Below are 18,001 nucleotides of genomic sequence, written 5' to 3'. Positions count from 1 at the left end.
CATGTGCAAAGAGGGGGAAAAAATACAGAGTAAGACATTGCCTTCTTTTTTTTTCTTTTTTTTTTTTTCTCTCTGCTGAGAGTTGCACATGCGCAATAAAGTCCGCCAGGGGAAAAATATGGTGGCGGATGAGAATGTTAAAAGTCTGGGATAACTTCACGTTAAACTTACAAAATAAATAACTAATACATGTGAGATTTTTATAGCGGACCTTGTGTACCACGGAAGTACGTCTGCAATGCTTGAACATTTAAAGAGGAGGCACGTCAGACTTACTTAACAACCTTATGCAAAATTTCAAAGCCGAAAGTGAAATAAGATCCATTTATAATAATCATGAGATACATAATCCGATTGGTCAACTTGTCGTTTTAATAGTCAATGACTAATCGACCATCAGAATAGTCATTAGTTGCAGCCCTACTCTGAGCTGTAACTGTGTGGGTTGTAACGTGGAACGGAATGTAGCCAATCAGAGAGTGAATGTATGTCCTCTGCCATGATGGGTATTATGTTTTCCGGTTGTTGCCATGGTTGTTCTTCTTAATTTTTGTTAGATCATGTTTGATCACAAAAGATTTCTGGCTCGGAGGACTAGACTCTAGATCAGCTGCAGGATCAATGTGTGTGGTGTTCTGTGCCAAGATTATCGGCACACACCACACATAGTAAGATTAAAACTGGTAAATGCCTGATTTTTTTTTTTTATATTCTTGTGTGGGGTCTGTAACAGATAAAAAATCTCTTCAGAAGTCCTTATGTGTGTACCAGCCTTAAGGTTCAGACAAATCTTGTCCACTATCCTGAGCAGACTACACCGTCTTTAGTATGCTGTCTGTCATGTTTGCTGTATGCTTGTCTTTTATTTGTATTTTTCTGGGTTTTGCCCTGTAGCACAGTAACACTGATCCAGTATCTTGACAATACCCTCAAAATTCCTCCCTTGATCACTGTTCCAAAATATCAACCACGGTTGATGTTCAGTTGAAGCCTGGGATGTTTTCGCAGACACCTCCGCTCGCATATCTAAAACATTAGCTCAGCTTTTTTTGATGGCTGATCAACCTTTGCCTTAAATCTTGGCCATTTGTCAGCACTGTCAGAATTAGCGCACAGGCGCAAACAGCAACTGTGGAGAAACTCAAGACTTGATTCCTTTCCTATAATTTCAGAAGAATTAACCAGTCCACCAAAACATTGTGATTGTTTTGATTAATTGAATAGAAGTTAGTTTGTTTTTGCGAAACTGGTGGATTTCCCAGTAACAAGTGACTCAAGAAATGTTGTATTTCTTTCTTTTCTTTTTTTTTTAACTCAGATTTGCCATTCAGAGGTAGAATATATGCACATATCAGCTGTGTCATGGCTGCACTTTGGACTGAATTCACAGAACACAACGTGACATTGCTGGAATCTACCTAGACTTGTTTTTTTTTTTCCTTACTGTAATCTGCCATTAGCCTGACCTCTGCTATCCTATCACACATGTGCACACACATAAACACATGCTTACCCTTGTGTGTGGCGTGTGTGCGAATAACTTTGCTGATGATTCTGAGCAGCTGTATCTTATGTGTATGATCCTGAAAAGAGTGCTTTTACCTCCCCAAACACAGGCAGATGGAAATTTACGTATACATTTACACACACTCATGAGCACTCTTAGGTTTTGTATTTTGGGGGTAAGGCAGCTGGCCAAGAACAATGAGCACCTTGTTTTGCATTTCAAAGCTGCAGCCCTCTCACTCTTTCCTCCTTGTCCTTTCTGTCCCTCCCTCACATTTTACTAGTGATAATGGAAACAAAATGAACTAAATATAATCTTTGATACCAAATGAAACATCAGGGCTCACAGAGAAGACAAGAGCCATCAGAACTACACAGGATTTTAAAGAGAAATTTGGGAACGATCAGTTTCTGCTCAGTCTGCTGGGTAAAGTCAGTTTGGTGGCAGGATGGAGCAGCTGTAGCTCTGCAGGCTGCACACTTCTCTGATATCTAAAAATTCTTCACCCACATCATATTTTGTCCAGGAAACTGTCTCTGTCTCAGTTTTGGCCGAGTTTGCTTTGTGTCAATGCTGACATTCCTGTTACTGGATGTTCCAGTAATGCTGTGAGTTATGTCATCAGCTGTGCAACAGCAGTGGAAACACTTCACCTGATTGGCTGTACCTGCACGCATAAACGCAGTGTGTCCATGCTTTAGCTCGCACCGTAGTCCTGGCATGCAAACTAAGCCAAACTAGAAGGAGAATATGTAGGTGTGAAAAGTAAAGAAGCAGCACTTGCTTGCTCATCAACAACACTGCGGTACCCCTGAACAAGTCCCTAAAGCCCGAATGGCTCAGCGGTTGGATGACTGGACTGTGGTTATACTGAGCTGCTTCAAGGTGTGAATGATGTTGGAAGATAATGTAAAATAGAGGAGACAAGCCTGTCAAACCATTAACGTTTATACACTTAGTATTTTGAAGCCTTTTGTTGCTTTCAGCGTTTTAAAATCAGCTGTATTCACACACGGAAATACAGCAAACAGATGCTTATTCTACTCCGCTGTTGTTCACATTGTTCAGATAGCATAGTGCTTTCTTGATATGTTTTTAAATACATGTGCACATTAAATAACCCTTTCATGCACGAATTATTAAGAAAGAGCAACGCATGTTTTTTTGGGGGGGTCAACTTTATCCCCCAATTTTACCTCTGTGCCTTGTTAAACCAGCAACACACAACAGTCTAGTGCAAGAAGTCTGCTGTGTTAACTCAAAGCAGCTTTAACATTATTAAATGATATGTATTGTATGCATATTTATTTGTTGTTGTGAATGCATTTCTTGGACATGGAGAGTGTCAGGCTCACTTTGTTGCATCCACTCCTATTTCACAGAAATGGCATAATGGTTTAAAAAAACCTTCCTTCAGCAGAAATACATGACACACAGAACATAGAAATACATATAATGTTTCTACTACAAACAGATTTCACTCAAATATTTTACTTCAGAGCCACTGTGTGGTATGTTTGTCCATTATTTTTTGTCCAGAGGTTAAAAAAAAACCCCAAAACAGAATACCCTGCTCCGCTTGTGTCCTGTAACTGCTCAACTGTAGTAGCTGTTTGTCCCGAGTGCATGCACATGTCGGTCAGTTCGAGACTAGTGACCTGAATTGACTATTGATGCTTCTGGCTAAAAGTTGCAACAGCTGTCTCTCTTGTGCCACTTTGCAGCTGAGTTTGCAGCATATGTACATGAACTTATCCTCTGATTTTTACACTATTTCTTTTTTGTGTGTGTGTGTGTGTCAAGCTGTATGACAGTTATACTGAGAGCACATGCTGCGTGGTGTTTTATAGATTTTCCTTCACTTTTTACTATTAATTGTTTTAAGGGTCATTGTTCATAGTACATGACAGACTTTAAGCTTTGAGCTTTCTAATTGTTCACATTAGAGAAAATTAATTTGAAAAAAAACAGGTGATTGTTTCTGGGAAAAAGAGAGGTTTTATTTGAAATGTAAAGTGTTGCGAATCCTTGATTTGTTGGTTGTGATTGTGAAGATCTCCATATAGCAGTCTGTGTGAAGATTCAGAAATACTGAAAGTTAACCATTAACCATTAGAAATGCATTTGGATTTCTTGGTCATCCCGTGTTAGCACCAGTGTGGGATCTCATTGTGAGCACTATATGCTTATGTGTGACAGTGCACAGACTTTTCTCACGGTTTGAGGAAGTGCAGAGGCGTCGTAAAATTTGCCCTGCTGGAATATGTAGGCAGATTTCTTTCTCTTACACATACAGTCTGTTTTTCCAAACTCATTCTTCAGTTTATTCTCTGTACACTCTGTCCTTGGGAGTGAAGGTCTGCTGGTTTTTTAGACCCCTCTCTTATTTTCTTCAGTTTTGTCCACATTTCTGGATTCTCAGCACATCCTCAGTAGTTTACATCCTGACTGGTCACACGGCAGCAAAATGAACAAGAAAACAAACTTGTCAAAGTGATCTTTTTTTCTATCTGGAGAGAACCCCAGATTTCTTATATTATTATTATTTTGTGGATTGTTTGCTTGCTTATTTGTTCATCTATCCAGCTCTCTATCTCAGCTTTAAATGTGTCCATGCAGGCACTACATCTGTCAAAATCAATAACCCTGCTGGAAAATAACCCCAGCCAGTGGGAGTCAAAATTGATAATACCAGTAAACCTCCACACTAGGTCAGCAAAAATCTTGATTTTTCTCTTCTAAAAATTCGAAGCATTCTTGGATAATTAGGGTAAGCTGTAGAGCCTGACTGATGTATTGGCTGGCAAGCATTATCAGCCAATATTGACCCATCACAGATTATTAAGCAGCTGTGATTCTTTCATCAACCAGATTTTCCTACACCGAGCTGTTGATAAAGGCTGCTGGTTATCTCGGAAACTACAGAGAAAGGAATCTAGGATATATTTGATTTTTGTGTGTTTCTGTGAAAGATGTATATGATTACAAAGTGAGCTTCCTTTGATAAATTAAGTAAGGATTTAGAAGATGTTGCAAGTTTTGTAGAATACGTTGTGTGGGAATTTAGTGGTTAATCACAGACTTTAGCCTTGACCCTGCTGCAGAGGGAAAGGGAAATGGACAAAAAAAAACCCACTGAACTTCTGTTTTAAAGCTGACTTTATGCTTGAACATCGAATTGATGCAGAGCCTACAGTGTTGCCATGTACCCTACTTAGAATTTGCTGTAGCTTCTCCAAAGCTTCACCTTCCCAGAACTGAATGACACTTTTCAGCGAATCAAACAGCAACAGTGGACTGATGGTTCACTTGACACGTGTTCTTGTAACACATTTCTATGTTCAAATACAGCAACCCTGAGGATCAATAATATGAAACATAAGAGGTTTTAACACTATCTGGTTTGCTTGTAACACTAAAGCAATTACTAATATTTTGCCTTCAGCTATCTTCCAAGTCTGTGTAAAGACTTTGTTCACACCATCTTCTCAAACATCCTTCCTCTTTCCTGGACTGCAGTGATTTGGGTAAAATCAGCTGAACTCCATATCCCAGCATGCCTTGCAGGGTCATGTGCTGCCACTAATCCTTTCAACCAACTCATGTTGAAGAAACAAGTGCAGGAGCTAGGGAGCTAACTGTGTGCAGCCTTGGTTTGTTGAGACTGGTGTGCATCACATAAAAAAAAAACAAAATAAAACACACCAAGGCAAACCATGCTATGGTCCACCATAATCCCTGTAATGCTGCTGTTGTATGGTGAATAAAGCGCTCTATATGCAACTCAGATCTGGATGTGAGTCTCCTTCTGACAGAGGACACAGCAGCACATTCCACTAGTTACCAGACACGCATCATTCTTTACAAAGTGGTCCTTCGAGCCGGATTCGAGGTCCTGCAGGTCTCTTGAAACCTTGGACCCCTTTGGACTGTTGGAAGCAAAAAGTTGTCAGTTTTCAAAGTAATTCAAAAACTTTGTCAGTAATTCTCACTTGTTTGTTTCTTAAGTACTTTTTAGTTGTTTGGACTTGAAATGTTTTAACGACATCCAAAAATCCTGTGTAGTTTCTTCTGGTGGGAACAGCCAACCGTTCTGAAATTTTTATCCACTAATGCCCTTTCTTATAAGTTATGTCGATAGGAAGTGATGCAGCTAAGGTAGTTCAACAAGTTTGACATGTTGATTCTTTTAGTTCCAGATCACATTTTCTAAACATGACACAACACCAGAGCATTTCCATATGTCTTCGTTAACACTGTGGGAATACCCATTTTTGGTGTGATTTCATCATCAGTGGCTACCGTTACTCAGGTTTGTTGTGGACTAACGAAACTCAGGAGTCCGGTGACCAAGATCTGAGGAAAGTTCAACGACTTACATTTTTAGTTGCGGCATGATTGAGGCATTTTTCACGAGTATAAAAGATCATATTAATTCAACAGTTTGTCTGAAAAATTAGGCAAACATGTGGTCTGCAGCTGCTCATTTGACTGCATTGTGTACTGTGGGAAGCTGGCAGGGTAAAGTTTGTGTGATGTCCGGCCTGACTGATTTGGATGTTTTTTATTTATTTATTTTCATATGTACAACTCCTCCCATTATTATCTAAAAATATCAGGACTGAAAAAAAACTTGTATTTGTACCAGTTAGCAAGTGAAGGTCCACTTCAGTCACTTAAACATCAGTGTGCATTGTTTTTGAAAGTTTCCTTCAGAAACAAAAAAAAACAATCTTTGCTTCTCATTTTGCTCATTTTCAGCCTTATTAAATGCCTTGTTTTTAATGAGGTATTACAATTTACTGGTTCGTGCAGTTGGTATGATATGCTTACTTGCTTGTTTTATAAAAGTAAAGAAAAAAAAAAAAAAACTTGCCAGTTTTGGTCAAGTTGAAAATTGGCCAAGTTGGATAAACATCTGATTAATTTGTGCATCTTCATTTAGAAATTTTTAGTTTAAATTAGGAGCAAACAATAGCTGGTTATAGAACTTATTCACTCTTATTCTTTCTGTGTCTCTCTGTAGGAGATAAAGATGGCAGTAAGGTAACAACAGTTGTGGCCACCCCGGGCCAAGGTCCTGACCGACCCCAGGAGGTGAGCTACACGGACACCAAGGTCATCGGCAACGGCTCTTTTGGTGTTGTCTACCAAGCTAAACTCTGCGACTCTGGAGAACTAGTAGCCATCAAGAAGGTCCTGCAAGACAAGAGATTTAAGGTAAAAATGTGTGCACACAAATGCACACCCATTTAGAAACTCATTATCTTTCAACTCTCATCTCTTACTTAACTAAAAAGTAAGACACAAAAGAACACAAGCAGACAAGATGTGTAAATGATGACTAATGCATACCAACATGCACACATACGCTTTCATCTTAGTCATCTTTTTTTCCTTCTTCTTCTTAATTTAGTTTTATTTAAACTATGTGACCAAAGAAAAGATTTGCCACACTAAGGAGTGTAACTGTGAACGAGATGTGAATACAGTGATCTTTCACACGAACAGGGAGACCAGAGAAGCTGCAAAACAAGACAAAACAAAGGAAAACCTTTTGGTGCTTTAGCACAGTCTTACTTTTTATGTGTGTATTTTCCCATACAGGAAGTGTGTGTGTGTGCTTCTGGTGTGAGAGGTTTTTTCCCTGCTCAGACATACTTGAACCAGTTAATACTCAGTCATCTGTCAGGTTTAGTTCAGCTGCGATTGAGGAGATGTGTTTCTTTCCAAGTAACACTGCTGGAATCCTCCTCCTGTGCTTTGAATAGATTTGACTGAAGGCCTGTTGAAGGATTGAGAGTGATTTACTTTAACACAAGCGTTCCAGTCAGAGGACAAGAACTGGGTTCGATTGTACTGATGATATGATAAGATTAAGAAAGACTCAACTAGAGATTTTAATAAGTCACTTTTGATGTTTACCCCATCTGAAATAATAAGTAGGTTTAATAGTTTGATGAAAAAAATCACTTAGGACCCCCCTATCATCAACTCCCGCCACCCCTAGAATATCATGTTTATTTTATACAATTACTTAATTAATATCTTTTGTTTTTTTTTTCAATCATTTTATATTAAAATATTATATTATTTAGTTTTTGTTTTCTATTTTGCACCAGATCACAACAGAAGTGATTTAGGGTTCCCTTTTCTCTAGAAAAGGTTTATATTTTCCCTTTTATTTTAAAAACCAAACAGCCTGATCTTTTCTTTTATGTTATTCTCATGTTGACAGGTAATTATCACATCATGCCGCCTGCACACACAGGTGAGCTGCACTCGCATCAGCAGACAGAGCGCACGTTGGAAATAGTTGCATCAACCACGTGCAAAAAAGATAGAAATATCTGCTTTAATAATAAAGTCAGCCCCTATTTAATAATAAGAGCAGCTGGAGGAGGAGGAGAAGCAGCTGGAAGAGTTTTCCTTGTGTACTGAGAACTTCACGTCCATTGGGAAACACACATAGCTGAACAACTAGTCTCCTCGTCATTGTCGTCATTTCTGTGGCAAATTACTTCTTAAAATGGACGTCTTGCATTTACTTCTATTTCTGAAAGGGTAACTACACATCCTACTTTTTGCATAACTCCACCCACTGCCAAATTTTGAAAAATGCCAGAAACGGGAAGGGTTGGGAGGTGTGGGGTGATCAGGGAGCGGAGAGTGGGCAGGTGGAGATACACAGGCAGAAATGATCGACAGACAGCAGCTCAGCTCACTAGCAAGAAAAAGCCAATTTCAAAAAGCACCTACGCCACAGAGCCGTATTTGAGGTGAAAGACTTTTCCCCTCCAGAATCTCCCTCAGCTACACATGAACAAAGTATCAGTCTAAGCTGTTAGCGCTGTTACGCTGACCTATCAGCAGCTCCACAGACTCTGGAAAGCTGTGGCGACTCGGGGCAGGTTGTGGCAGCTGCAGGAAGTGCCGCTGCAAGTTACTGCTGCTATGACTTGAGCTGCTGTCTGTTGCTTTATGATCAGCAGGTAAAGAACAAAGTCCGGTGTTACTTTTCCAACCCTCACATGACAAATCCGTCCCATTGCAGGAATATTTCATCAGAAACTCTATGAAAGAATAGAAGTCTGAAACTTCTACACCATATAAGTTCACATCCATTCACATGCGTTGGTGGGCGTGGTTTTCTTTGCCTGCTAGGTGAGGACCCATCTGTTTGCATCTGGAGGGAGGGGGCTGTGGGGTTTTTAAAACTTTCTCATGATGTAGCTAACCTCTCTATGTCACGAAATACAGAACCTGGTTTTACCCTGTAGAGAGCGTTATGAGCCATTTCTTTCACCCACAATATGGCTCCTTTTTAAAAAATGAACTAAAAAAAGAGTAATTTTATTAACAGCATATGTGGTTTTCATCACAATTAAGTAATACTGTGATGTTCTCAGCTCAAATTACTTAAAAAAAAGAAGTTCTAGGTCATCTGCATTTGGTTACTGAAACTCATTTTCCATCAAGATTTTCAGCATCCATTAAAGCCTTTGATTATTTCTCAGCCTCTTAAGCAGTTTGAAACATGAAATACAGAAAAAAGGTGGTGAATAAACATCATAGATACGGTTTATTGGGTTAAATGAGGCACTGGGCCTCAGGTGGATTTTGAATAGAGATGAGACACTTGGTGTATGCACTAGGCAGGGTTTCCGCTACATGTAAATGATTGTGGTGCACCGCCACCGCAAAATAAGTCACCATGCCTTCAGAATTACGTGGGGTTTTTTTGGGATGTTACAAGTGGAAATTATATTTTATGAATATCCATATGAACATAAAGTCTATATATGAGGACACTTGCGGAGCATAAGAGTGTGAAATTGTACTCAGGAAATGTGACACTGCCCTGCAAATAACTGTCTCAACTTCCTGTCCAGTTCTGCTGTGACTTGTTGAAGAGTGACGGCAAAGAGGTGACAGAGGGTGGGGTCTGTGTCTTCATGTACAATGAACAATTGACCCAGTTATTTCATATTTACGTGAAACTTCGTCCGTAGCAGGGCGGGGTTGTGCCCCCAGCGGTGTCTGTGTTTTTAATGCAAAATGTTAATTAAATGAGTCTCATAAAAAGACGAGTGGGGGAGAGAAAAGTGGAAGAAGATGTGGCCGACTTTCTGTATTGTGAGCCTAGAGCTCGTCAGATTTAGACAAACTTTATTAATCCCAGACTGGGAAATTTCGGTGTTGGAACAGTATTATAAAATGACAGCAAAAGAGAGGAAAACAATGAAGCTGTAAAATGCAAAAATACTCTATACTGGACACTTAACAGATATCCAGGTTGCAACCACAGTTTAAAAAAAAAATCCTGGAGGAAACCCTGCACTAGGGTTAGGGATAAAAACCTAGAAGAACCCCATAACTAGAGCAGTTTAATGCACTTTAGTTATATGTGCCCTTCTGATGTGATACATTAAGATGTGCCCTGGTAAAAAGACCTGTTAATGTCACTGCTGCAGGCAGAGTCAATCCCTAACTGCTACATATGCAGCTTGTTATGTACTTCAAACGTATGAAAATAAACACAAAATTGTGTGTTACCTTTTAAAATTCAGGCTATTCCCTTCTTACTTGTTAATGACTATCTACTTTGTTTATCTGGAAATTTGCTGTTGTTTCCCAGCTACGCAACCTGCAGCTCTAATTCCCACAAGAGTTGTTGAAATTTATCACTGCATCACTTTAACCCCCTCTGGTTCAGCTAAATACTTCAGCAGCTCAGTGCCCTGGCTTTAACCTTTTGGAGCTTCATCACACTTTTCCAGCATGCACTAGTGCTTCGCTCTCTGAAACAAGATAAATGATGTCACTTAATGGTGGGGGTCGACCATCTGCCACTAAATGCACAGTGCTTCTTAGTGACACACGCGCTCTTTGTGACTGTGTGCTGGCTCTAATGAAGTCATATCCTGCTCTTCCTCTTAGCCTGTGGTTTGCATGAGGCACCGGCAGGTTGCACCTTCAAGCAGCTCAGCAATCAGCTGAAGATCACATGCTGTGATATTGTACAGTTTCTTCTTTGAAGCAGACCCTGTACTTCAGATGTCTTCCACTCTCTCTGTCTTCTTGTTTCCTCTGCTTGTGAAGAAAATGAGGCAAATGAGCACTAAGACTATTCACATGACCATCAAGCATGTGCTGTTAAGAGTGCGCTCCCTGTTACATGCAAACGCCTGCTTTCTATTTTTCTCGTCTCTATCCCCCCTCCTGTTTTTTCTTTGCAATTTGTGAAGTCAGCCTTAAGTCGACCAAACCATGGTAGCCCAGCACGTGCAAGTGTTTTATTTTCTCTCACTGACACACACTAGTCACACAAGGTAATCACGTGAATAGGCTCTGCATTAGTGTGTAGCTGATGAACGTGTGAGACTATCTCAGTGGGCTTTCAGTCTGCTTGTGGTGCATTATGAGATAGGTCTGTCTCCATTCACATCCGAGGGATCACATATCAGCCTATTGGAAAATGGATGCTTGCATTAGAATGCTCACTCCGAGTGAGAGCATGTCTGGTGGCAGCTACTCTGAAGTAACACTGATAAAGAGTAAGGCTGGCTATGTGTTGTGCAGTTTGGTGCTTTTGTGTGGGTTTTATAAATTGATCAGTTGATTAACTAGCCTAAACCTGATCAACCTCTCACCAAATCCTGGTTGGAATTGTAAAAAGCAAACATAAAATGCGGGGTGACATTTACGTCATTAGAGTAAAGACAGATACTGAGGGTTATTTTGAGTAAGCCCCACCTACGCTGCCCTACTACTGAAAATAGTCTGTGAAGACCCAAATACTCATTAATGTGCAGCTAAAATAAACAGATTATCTGTAAATGCATTATTAGCAATTGCTTTATAAAATTAGCTTGACCATTTCTGTTACTTAAGAAATAGTAATCTTTCAATAAAATTACGTATTTGTAAGCTGTTTTTAAATTTAGATCTCTGGTTGGCTTAAGGCTGATAGCCATAGACACATAGTTGTGGAAAAAAAATTGAAAACATTTCATCCTATCTGAAATGCTGTGAGCAAAAGAAAAAAAGTTAATATAGCACACAGTCAAATATGCAACAAAAATACTAAATTCTTTCTGTTGCAAGATGTTGCATAGTCTTACTTGCTTTAAATCTCATTAAATGTTAACATATACAATGAATTTATGCTTTGAGTTAACCATTCCATGGTTTTTCATTTCTTAGGTTTGAGCATCTGCTTGGTGCATTTCCCAGTGTGCTTCGGGCTGTGCATCTTCACTGGTCTCACGATTCATTTAGATCACAATGATCTTGTCAATGATTTGATTCGATTCAACGATGCATCACTATGTGTTGCATCCTGAATTTTCTTTATTACTGCACATTGCTACTTTATCAATGAATACAAGCAGATAGTTATGAACTCTGTTTCTAATTATTTCAGAAACCAAGCGCACGCTCATATGAGCCAATATCACCTAATGTCTAGATTTAGTCTAGATGGCATTCCCTTGTCTGATTGTTCAGTTTTTTTGCAAGAGGAACAGCATTTTTACTTTTTTCTCCATCCATTTATTTTTCTTCTTTGTTAATGTTTAATCCTGCGTGTCTGCAAGTATGGCGGTGGCGTCCCACAGTGCTCCGCGGGATGACATACTTTCCCAAGCTCTATGGAAAGATCTGCTTCAGGTTCATTTTTCAAAAGCATGACCCCATAAGAACCTGCATCAACATCTCTTTAATATCATGCATAATTTGCATTTGAGGAAAAGACTGCAAGCTGCACAGTCCTTGAGATAGTGAAGCATAAAGACCCATTTATGCTTGACGCAGAAGATGGATACGCAGACTGCCGTACAGTTTAGTCCGTCTTCTGTGTTGGTTATGCGCATAATTTGGTCCGTTTTCAGGGAGCTTAGCTATCCGTTCGCTTGATGCAGAAGACAGAGCAATACCACCGGAAATCGTTGAGGCAGTGCTGAGCAGAATAGCTGACATATGACCAACAAAAGGAACAAATCAAAGAATAGGATCAGAAAGGGAACAAAAAAGCAGAGGAAAAATGAAGACGAGCACAACTGTCAAAATTGTGCGAGCTTTTGAAGAAAGACTAAATGCAAGTGTTTAGGGCGTGTTGGGTTGGAAACAACTTTATAGCAATGCATTGCAGCTGCCAACCGGGGTCAAAATGTGGAAGTGAACTCTGAACTCGGCACTGTCCACTTGTCAGTGAACTGACTTATTACCCAAGGAAACGTGAAAGTATGAGGGTGAAAGTGTCCGTCTTATGCGTCGAACATAAACGGACCTTAACAGTCCTACCGCCATGCACCATACGGTGTGCAGCTTTAATTATTACTCCCAAAGAGCAGATCTTTTCCTGTCCTCATTAGCATATTGTCATTTTAAATTTTGTCCTCTTTTAGAATAACAAGAAAAACTTACCTTCTGTGCAGGCTAAAGTTTTTTGCACTGAAGATTTATTTGCAGATTCTTTCAGGGAAAAGTTTGGTTTTGGTTTGAGACAAATTTCAGCACTAGATGATCTGCTCTCTAGCTAAATTAATTGGGAGTTGTCAATACTAGATGACTTGATAATAGAGAAATCCATGCAACTTGTAGGTTATTTACTTTAGTGAAAACACATATTTCAAATAAGTGTGATATGTTCTTAGAAGTGCATGAGTAGTCCTAAAGCTTAGTCAAATTAAATTGATTTGAAAGTGTGTAGGGGTGTATGTAGGTTTTCCATGGGATTAAGCTCTTTTTCATGTATTTACATTCATATATTAAAGATTACTTCAAAATGTCAACTTGATTTATAGTTGTTTGAACATCGTTTTTGCTTCAAAGAGGATAAGGTGGTGGCTTGGTTAAATAAGTTGGAAAAAGTTAAAAGTTTCAGTGGGATGTACTAAATTTTTTTTTTTTTTTTTTATAACTGAAGACAGTGTTGTAGTTGTGAGAAGTGTTTATAACAAGGGTGGCCAAGTCTAGTACTCGAGAGGGATAGTAGCTCTCGAGGATCAGACTGGAACTCCCCTGGTCTTATTTTCTTGCCCGATTCCTTTTCTTTTCCTTTTTTTTTAATCATATTTTTTAAGCTATCTGTCCAGTAAAGGATAAGCAACCTATGATATCAACAGTGACATTGATAAGTGTTCATCAGCAGCTCCAAAATAGACCAGTAACATTTGCAAACTGCAATAAAGGAGCATGTATAGGTTTGAAATTAGCGTCTCAGCCTAACCACCCCATCATACGAGGACGACTACATCTCTGGTGAGATCCAGAGAAAGACACATCATGGGTTTACCTTCCTTTAAAAAAACTTGCTGCACACTGGAAAAAGTGAATAGTGGGAAGTTGGATTTGTAAGCAGGTGCAATTTATGTAGATATACTTGTATGCCCTTGTATTAATGCCCTGTAGATTAAAAATAAAAAATGACAATAAATTCAAGGCTTTTGCAGATTTGTGGAGAATTTTAACAGGAATATCTATAAATGTATTTGGTATAAATTGTGTAAAGTCGCAGATCTGTTAGCAACTTAGTAAATCAACATACTGACATTTTCAGCTCTTAATAGTGCCACGAGTGACATAATGAGAGCCAAATGCCCGGGGTAGTAAACAACCAACACAAAGTAAATGTGAAGATGTTCAGAGATTCATTACAACCAGCTACTTAGGTGTTCAGATCACTAGCATTTACTATATTACCAAGCCTTACCAAGGCTTTACTGGCAGCAAGAACGATATATAATAATGCCCTCAAGTTATTTACTGCCTACATTAATTATTATCCTTAAGCTTTTTACTTGAGCACAACATCATAACAGGGTGTGTGTTTGTGTAGGTAGGATGCTTTTGGTCTATGCTCTTAATCTTTTTGAAACTGGATGTGGCTTTGTCTGGCTGTATCGTCTTCATGAAGTGCTGAGATGTAAGACCTGTAGCAGTCTGCAGTTAAGCCATTTTCCTTTTGATTTTCCCACCGTCTGTCTGCCTTTATGCCTCTGTCTGTGCTGGCTGTGCCACTGAGACACTAGTGGAAGACAGGTCAGCAGGAAGGACTGCAGCATAGCGGGAGCTGGGCAGGGCTTTACTCAAGAGCCTGTCTGCTCCTCCTCCATATGCTTCCATATCCCTCACACATAACACTGACACACCCTCAAACACTCCAGCGCGAGAAGATGAGGGCGTTGCCTGCAGTGCATGATGGTTCGATGGCTGCTCTGTGACCTACGTGTAGTGATGTCACTTTGTGGTGTGGGGGTTGTGTGCCTGTGTGTTGGTTGTAGCTGTGTAAAGAGTGACAAAGCAGAGGGAGGACTGTTAGAACCATTTGCATCAGCCTGCAAGTGAATTAGGGTGAGGACATTATACCAGGCAGCTGAGCTATGAGATACTCTGTGGGGCTGCTGCTGAGATGCAGGACGTTCTGTGTCATCGATAAACAAGTCTGTGCTCTTTAAAAAATAAAATAACAGTGGTATAAGTCTTTTAAAATGAAGGACAGCTGCATAGCTTCCTCCAAATGTAACACAATCCTTTCCAATATGTCAAGGGATTGCATTAGTTGCTCATTTATGCTGTTAGCTGGAATTACCAACGGTTATCTACTATTTTGACAGTTGCATTAAAAAAATCAGCGATTCGATCTGCTAGCTTTAAGTTATTCACTGAGCTATAGAGCTGTAGATTTACTCATCTAACTGGAAAAATATTAATATTTGCTAGCTTTCTTTTTGTTATAGGTGAGAAACTTTGCCATTAAAACTGTTAGTCAGACAGAAGCAGGTTGAAAATCTCACTTTGGATCACTTGAATTTATTGCTGGTTTGATTTTTGTAATTATATGACATTACAGCTGCATGTATCTCAGAATTTCAGTGTTATCACATTTTAACATACTCATTATCAATATCTCAGAACAGTGCTTGGACTGAAATAAAAGGGCAGCATTTTTACTGCAGACATTTTTAACTTGAATAGTAGGATGAGTGTTGGTATGGTACAGAGGGCTGCATTCCACTTGAAAGGGAATGACCCTATATGACGTAAATTTATTATAGTATAATGTATTACTTCAGACCTGAATCCTCAGTTTTAGTTCATTAAGCCATATTTCTTTTTCACATGAATTATTTCATGTGATTTAGATAAAAAATCAGTCATTGCAAATACTGGTCTAACCACTAAAAATGTAAGTTTATTACCATTCAAGACGAAGAAATACAGCAAATCCACACATTTATTGGTTTGAAGAAGAGAATATTCAGCAGTTTTTATTGACACTTCACAATAACGCCCTGCCTCTTTTATAATTATCTCTATCAGCGAATTTAGTTGAGTTAATAAATGCTAATTCCTACTCCCTGGTATGTTTTCCTTCTACTGCTTTTACATAAAAATACAAACCAGTATTTTCTAAGAACTGGTAAGTTATGATCATATTGAGACTTTATTTATTTTTTATGTTCTGTACTACAGGATTTGATTTCTGGATGTAAATGTTTTCTTGTGCCCTCATCTCAAACACCAAAAACAAGTCAGTTGATATATTATACCACAAAGTTGCTGGTGGTTGTTTAATATAAATGCCTTTTTTGCAAAGTGTTTTATAGTTAACACATTTTTAAGTCAGAATTTTAAAGTCCCTGCAAATGTTGTTCACATAAGTAAATGTATGCGTGTGTGTGTGTGTGTGTGTGTGACTGCTACATCAAAAGGGAGATTTATATTTAAGCAGCCTGATTTTTAACATGTGTCCCTGTGCTGATCTTTCTTTTCTACTCTCTGTTACATTCTCTATATTCTGACCACCCTGCATTTGTTGTTCTACACTGGGGTCTGCTCTCTGCAAAGGTTACACAAGCACTTTAGATCAAGTCAACACAAAGCCTTGTGATTAAGAAGAGAAGGGGGGAAAGAAAAACGGAGAATGAGAAAAAATGTGTGCTATAACGGAGTTCTTTAAAACTTTGTTTAAAGCTAGAATTCTTCAGAAAGATCATTTGCATGATCACTCGCTGCATGCATACACTGTTTTTGATAATATGAATGCTCCTCCTTAGTGTGCAGATTAGCTCTTCCGGCTCATCAAAAGTAATATTCCTTGAACCTTTTTTATTTCCACATTCTACGTCAGAACTGTTTCTTCTATCTTGCTATCCGTTTCCCGCTTCCCAGAAGCCACCCTACATAAATATTGGTGCCTTTCATGGGAACAGATTTATCCTTCCATGTAGGAATGAATAGCCCATTATTTGTTTATTACCATTCTTTTGCTGCTACCTCATCCATTTCTCTCAAACTGGCACATTGGCTTGTGACAGCGATGTGGTAGTCAGTGACATTATTGTTGGACCAGATGAGTAATGGCAAGTGTGTTTTCTGTCATAAGACACAGCGATGTACAGCTTTCTGGAAGCACTCTTTTGTGGGGATTAAGTGCAGTTTCAACTGATAAAACCTTACTATGCCAACACAAAACATTTTGAACTTTTGTTGGGTAAATAATCTCAAAAGGAGTTGTCCTTCATTGTGGTGCAGGTTAATGGAAAGCTTTCAAAATCTCAAGTGTCCATAGATGCACTCAACTCAACATATCTGGATAATTGTCGTAATATGTAAATCTAATGTTTCGTGTTTTGTTTTATCTGTTCAGAACCGTGAGCTGCAGATCATGAGGAAGTTGGACCACTGCAACATAGTTCGCCTACGCTACTTCTTCTACTCCAGTGGAGACAAGGTCAGTTAAATAAGCATGTTTGCTTTTGTTCATCTTCTTTTTTTCTTTGCTTCTTTCACTGGTTGCACATGAGCTATACTAAGCAACGCCGCCCCCGCTGTTTCAGGTGGTGGTACTCTGTTTATCATGTCTGGGTATGCATCTGCAAGCTTTCTGTAAATGGATTGAAATTTACACATAAAGAATGCAGAAAATGGACCGAAGGCTGTCATTTTTTTGTTCTTCTTTTTTAAATTGTGACCAACTGTTCTTGATAACGGGGACTTACCTGCAAATAATTATTAATAATTACTGATTTAAAAATACCTCTGCTCAACCCTCGGTGTCAATAATTTATTGAGCCTGACTATAAAACCAAATCACCTGTGAAGTCATGCATCTCTGCTTTGTCTGATTTCATAAGTAAATGGTCAGTGGACCATGCTTTGAAGCTTACTGGACGTGCTGTGTTTTTAAACAGCTGAAACTTGCTTGCTTTTAGTCAGAGAAATTTCTTAGCTTCCTTTCAGCCAAAATGAATCCTTTGTTGTCTTTGGGGACTAGTCTTTTCTGTTTGTTTTCTGTATTGCTTTTTGAAGAGTTTGTGCCCATCAGCCATTTTATCTCTCATGATTTGCCTGTTTGATAGATACAACAGTACATACTGTACACTATGACAGGAAAGTCACCCCCTTTGGCTTGCTATCTGTCTCCGTCTACTGGTGGAGGTCCCCTGGAGACTACAAGACTGGACTATGTCATTCAGCTAGCTGACA

General features: G+C 39.1%; 1 protein-coding gene across 3 annotated transcripts in view; it reads left to right on the top strand.

Annotated features, from left to right (window-relative positions):
* Nucleotides 1-18,001, top strand: part of gsk3ba (glycogen synthase kinase 3 beta, genome duplicate a) — a 37,443-nt gene that overhangs the window by 6,852 nt on the left and 12,590 nt on the right. For all 3 annotated transcript variants that reach the window (XM_042001348.1, XM_042001347.1, XM_042001349.1), the window contains exons 2-3: nt 6,534-6,727; nt 17,163-17,246. In XM_042001348.1, the coding sequence (XP_041857282.1) occupies nt 6,534-6,727; nt 17,163-17,246 (278 nt within the window). The remainder of the gene's footprint in view (nt 1-6,533; nt 6,728-17,162; nt 17,247-18,001) is intronic.

Source organism: Melanotaenia boesemani, chromosome 12 (assembly GCF_017639745.1).
Source record: "Melanotaenia boesemani isolate fMelBoe1 chromosome 12, fMelBoe1.pri, whole genome shotgun sequence".
NCBI classification, from domain to species: domain Eukaryota; kingdom Metazoa; phylum Chordata; class Actinopteri; order Atheriniformes; family Melanotaeniidae; genus Melanotaenia; species Melanotaenia boesemani.
The sequence above is the reverse complement of the archived record's forward strand: the minus strand, read 5'-3'. Positions and strand labels throughout refer to the sequence as shown.